This window comes from Saccopteryx leptura, chromosome 5, assembly GCF_036850995.1.
Source record: "Saccopteryx leptura isolate mSacLep1 chromosome 5, mSacLep1_pri_phased_curated, whole genome shotgun sequence".
Classification (NCBI taxonomy): Eukaryota; Metazoa; Chordata; class Mammalia; order Chiroptera; family Emballonuridae; genus Saccopteryx; species Saccopteryx leptura.
The window spans coordinates 187513830-187519332 of NC_089507.1; the positions used below are offsets into that span (position 1 = coordinate 187513830).

The 5503-nt window shown below is 48.2% G+C and overlaps 1 protein-coding gene across 1 annotated transcript; it reads left to right on the forward strand.

Annotated features, from left to right (window-relative positions):
- Positions 1-1032: 1032 nt before the first annotated feature.
- Positions 1033-2493, forward strand: LOC136405932 (sialidase-1-like). Its single transcript, XM_066385615.1, has one exon. The coding sequence runs from the start codon at positions 1088-1090 to the stop codon at positions 2336-2338; it is 1251 nt and encodes a 416-aa protein (XP_066241712.1). The 5' UTR covers positions 1033-1087; the 3' UTR covers positions 2339-2493.
- Positions 2494-5503: the final 3010 nt, after the last annotated feature.

Genomic DNA, 5503 nt, shown 5'->3' on the forward strand with positions numbered 1-5503 from the left:
AGACAGAGTGATGTGTCCACAAGCCATGGAAGCCCAGGACTGCCAAAAGGCACGAGAAGCTGGAAGAGACGAGGAAGGATTCTCCTGTAAGCTGCCCAGAGGGAGCATGGCTTTGTCAACACTGTGATTTTTGACGTCCGGTCTAGAGCTATGAGAAAATAAATTTCTGTTGTTAGAAGCCATCCAGTTTGTGGTAATTTGTTACAGGAAACAAACACAGTGAGTGAAAGGAATTGAGAGCCTTTTGTTTCCACCACAAAGAATCAGGAGCTGGCCCACAGACAACTCTTTGAAGTAGGTGCAATTTGTCGTTGGCATTATTTCCATCTTCCTACCTGTGGTGATGGTTCCTGGATGAGATTTCTTTTCAACTCTCTCCATGCCCATTTTTTTTTTTTTATCAGCACCTATATTCCAGACTTCTGTTAACTTTCTTTTTCTTCCAACAAAAATCACTCTGCCATGTCCCAGTCTTTCAAATAGAAGAAAAGTTCTGAACAGGTCAGCAACAATGTTGCCACGCCTTACAGCTCTGACTTCAGTGGTTCCCTACGCACAGACCCTGTGATGGGGGTTTTGGGAGAAAGAAGAGGCGGAAGTAGAATGTAACAGAATAAGGCAAGTAAAAGCTGTGGGTCATCAAGTCTAACTTCAGCCTGTTTCCATGCAGAATAAAGAGCACTAGAGTTTTTTGGGTTTTTTTATACTAATAGACTTTCGCCCTGGCCTTGGCTCAGTGGATGGAGCGTTGGCCTCGCATATAGATGTTCTGGGTTCAATTCCTGGTAAAGTCACAGAAAAAAAAGCCACTATCTGCTTCTCCCCCCACTCCCCTCTCTCCTTCTCTTACTCTTCCTTTTCTGTAGCCAGTGGTTGGATTGGTTCAATCATGGCCACAGGCATTAAAAATAGCTCCATACTCGAGCATCAGCCAGAGACAAGGTTGCTGGATGGATCTTGGTCAGGATGAATGTGAGAGTTTGCCTCACCATCTCCCCTCCTCTCACCTAAAAAAAAGAAAGAAAAGGGTTTATCGTCCTGGGCCCCGGGTCAAGCTCACCGGGGTCGAGCTCACCGCGGGGGAGACATGCCAGAGGAGCGCCCCGGTGCAGTGCTCCTGGGCGGACGTGGGGGACCGCGGATGCCGGGGTTCCGGGCGGCCTGTGGGGTTCGGGCGTCCGCCGTGATCCTCCCGCTGCTGTGGTCCGCGGCGGCCTTCGGGGCCCGAGCAGGGAACGACCTCAGCCTGGTGCAGCCGCTGGTGACCATGGAGCAGTTGCTGTGGGTGAGCCGGAGGCAGATCGGCTCCGTGGACACCTTCCGCATCCCTCTCATCACGGCCACGCCACGGGGCACTCTTCTCGCCTTTGCCGAGGCCAGGAAGATGTCCACCTCGGATGCGGGGGCCAAGTTCATCGCGCTGCGAAGGTCCATCGACCAAGGCAGCACGTGGTCCCCCACAGCATTCATTGTGGACGATGAGGAGACACTCGACGGGCTGAACCTGGGGGCCGTGGTGTGCGATGCTGAGACCAGGGTGGTGTTCCTGTTTTACTCCCTCTGCGCCCACAAGGCTGGCTGCCCGGTGGCCTCCACCATGTTGGTGTGGAGCAAGGACGACGGTGTTTCCTGGAGCCCGCCCCGGAACCTCTCCTTGGACATCGGCACCGAGATGTTTGCCCCCGGCCCAGGCTCTGGCATTCAGAAACAGCGGGAGCCGCGGAAGGGTTGGCTCATCGTGTGTGGCCACGGGACCCTGGAGCGGGATGGGGTCTTCTGCCTCCTTAGCGATGACCATGGAGCCTCCGGGCGCTACGGCAGCGGGATCAGCGGCATCCCCTACGGCCAGCCCAAGCGGGAAAACGATTTCAACCCCGATGAGTGCCAGCCCTACGAGCTCCCAGATGGCTCAGTTGTCATCAATGCCCGGAACCAGAACAACTATCACTGCCACTGCCGCATTGTCATCCGCAGCCACGACGCCTGCGACACGCTGAGGCCCCGTGATGTGACCTTCGACCCTGAGCTCGTGGACCCTGTGGTCGCTGCAGGAGCTGTGGCCACCAGTTCTGGCATCGTCTTCTTCTCCAACCCGGCACATTCGGAGTTCCGCGTGAACTTGACCCTGCGCTGGAGCCTCAGCAACGGGACCTCGTGGAGGAAAGAGACGGTCCAGCTCTGGCCGGGGCCCAGCGGCTACTCGTCGCTGGCCGCGCTGGAGAGCAGCGTCGGCGCAGCGGAGCAGGCCCCGCAGCTCTTCGTCCTGTACGAGAAGGGCCGGGCCCGGTACACAGAGAGCATCTCCCTGGCCAGAGTCAGCGTGTACGGGACGCTGTGAGCCACACACCTGCTGCGGAGGCCTGGGCTCAGCCTCCGGGACTGCGGGCCTGCAGGTGCCGGGACGGCCAGAAGACAGTCCCAATGTCCTGCAGACTTGAGCCCTGTGCACAATGCACTTTTCTTCAACTGGGAAATCAATCACTCCATGAGGACAGGAAGTCCCACCCCACCCGCCCCCACGGGGGTGGCCCTGCTCTCTGCCCTCGCAGGACAGTGGTGGCCCTCTTTCTGGGCGGGGCTGGGGCCCTATAGACCCGAGTAACTGAACTCAGGGACTTGTGGAGGGCCGAGCTTCCTCTCGGAGGTAAGAGTGGCTTTGCAGACGGTTAGCAAAGGGCCCGTTTGCTCTCAGGGAAAGGGACCCCACACACCACGGACCAGGACTATTTATGGATCAAATGTTTGTAACGCAATGTTATTAATGAAGGAAAATAAACATATCAGAGTCTGGGGTCCTGTCAAAAAAAAAAAAAAAGAAAGAAAAGAAAAATAAATGAATGAATTAGGGCAGTTTCAGGTTCATGGCCAAATTGAACAACATGTAGAGAAAGTTTTCATATAAGCCCTCTCCCAAACACATACAACCTCTCCCACTATTGACATCATGCACCACAGTGGTACTTTTGTTAAAATCTATGAACCTACATCAACACACATCATTATTACCCAAAGTTCATAGTTTACCTTAAGGTTTACTCTTGGTGTTGTACATCCTATGAGTTTTGAGAAATGTAAAATGACTTGTATCCATCACTGTACAAACATACCAAATAGTTTTACTGCCTTAGAAATTCTCTGTGCTGCGCCTATGTAGCCCCTTAGACCTTTGACAACCACTGGATATTTTCCTATCTCCACAGTTCTGCCTTTTCCAGAATGCTATGGAGTTGGACTCATTCATTACGTATCCTCTTCAGATGGACTTTTTTCACTTAGTAATATGCACTTGGTTTCCTCCATATGTGTTCATGCTTGATAGTGCTTTTCCTTTCAGTGCTGAGTAATATTCTATCGCCTGGAGTTACACAGTTTATCCATTTACCCACTGACAGAAATCTTGCTTCCTTTCAAGTTTTAGCAATTATGAATAGAGATGCTATGAACATCCATGGGCAGGTTTCTGTGTAAACGGAAGTTTTTAACTCATTTGGGTAAATACCAAGGAGCGTGATTGCTGGATCACATGGTAAGAGTATGTTCAGGGTTGTAAGAAACCGCTTGTCTTGCAGAGTGGCTGTACTATTTTTCATTCTCACCAGCAATGAATGAGAGTTTCTATTGCCCTACATCCTCACCAGTATTTGGTGTATCAGTGTTTTATATCTTTGCCATTCTAATAAGTGTGTACTGGCATCTCATTGTTGTTTTAATTTGCAATTCTCTAAATGACATATGATGCTGAACATCTTTTCCTGTTTATTTACCATCTGTATATTTTCTTTGGTGAAGTGATTGTTCAGGTCTTTTACTCATTTTTAAATCAGGTTGTTTCCTTCCTTATTGTTGAGTTTTAAGAGTTCATTGCATATTTTCATAATACTCCTTGATCAGATATGTCATTTGCAAATATTTTCTCCCAGGCTGTGGCTTTTCTACTTTTCTTGAGACACTAGAGCACCCAGAATGAAGGGAGCTGTGCTGTTATATCAACTCTTTTAGTGAGTCCCTGGCAATCCCTTTTAACAGCTAAGGGAGTTCTCTGAAGATTTGCACATGGGGACTCCAGGAGCCAATGCCAAAAGCATCTGTTATTTGGTGTTCTGGCCTACAAATAAATCTTCAAAGAGACCTGAATGGGACTCTAGAAGCATTTGCTGCCATACTTTGTGGAGAGAAGTTGCTCCATCTTGTTTCTAGGGCACGGAAGTCAGTTTTATGCCCATATACTGCACCTCATTCTCTGCTGCTTTTACAGATTGGTTGGGTCAGTGATCCATAGGCTAGGTGATCGCCTGGGAAAAATCCTGTCTAATCAGGCTAAGTGTTCACTACCCGGTTCCATTAGATTGGGTCTCAGCAGTTAGTTGGCATCTAGAGGAGAATCAGTTGGATTCAGAGTGTCAGGTGTCAGATAGTACCTCACCTGCCTCACATTACTGGATGACTGTGAGGGTGGAGTCCCATTGCCAGCAGCTGCTGAGAGGCAAACCAGGTGGCCTCACCTCAAATAGCCCTTTGCTTCTGGTCCCCATTAAGCCCAGTCTTCTCATAAACTGGTTTGAAGGGAAGTACTGACAGTTTTACTTCCTTTGTTTCCAGGGGTTCTTCCAATCAATTCTCATTACTGAAGTTCACCTAGAAAGGTCTCTGCATCTTACACCTCAAAGGACTGACAATATAAATTGCTGGACCAAACAATCAGGAAGCAAAACATTTGGACACAGTATAAATGGATGGTGACTATTGCAATTCCCCAAATAATCTATTTATTTAAACAAAAACACTAATACACTGATTCATGGTTGAATTTTCAGGTAATCCAGAGAGATTTGATAGCCACATTATAAAAATTATCCTTTCCAATGTGTTCACCCACTTATTTATGGCAGAATTGTTAATCGAGCACATATGATTTGCCAGGTGTTGTGCCAAATGCTTAGGTTTCAATAATCAGCAAACGTAGACATATCAGATGCTCTCAGGGACCCACTAGTCTAGGTAGGGGGATAAACTGTCAGATGCTAATTCAACTGAGAGATTAATCACATGCTGAAGCAAAAATTCTGATGCAGAAGGAATCAGTTTGAAGTTTTGCTCTAGAAGATGGAGTTAAGAGAAACTATCACTTCAAATGGAGAGAGTTGATATGAAGGTTAAGTTGGAGGTTATAAATTTGGATTTGGATTATGAAAATATCACTCTGTAGAAGACAGATGGGGAGAAGCAGAGAAGTAAAGGTAAATTAGCATAGCATCAGATTGCTCCTGTGGTCTATGGTGGTGGTATTCATCAGTATAAAAGAAAAGAATTCAAGAGTTACTAAAGAGATAAACCCTCCAGAGCTTGGTGAGGAATCAGCTATTAGGATGAGAGCGGTAGGTGTTCATAGTTCCTAGATGTCTGGTTTGTGTGACAGGAGGGATGGGGGCACCTTTTCCTGAGAAAGAAAACCTTGAAGGAAGACTGGTTTGGATGGCAGGCATGAGAAGTTGTATTTTAGTCT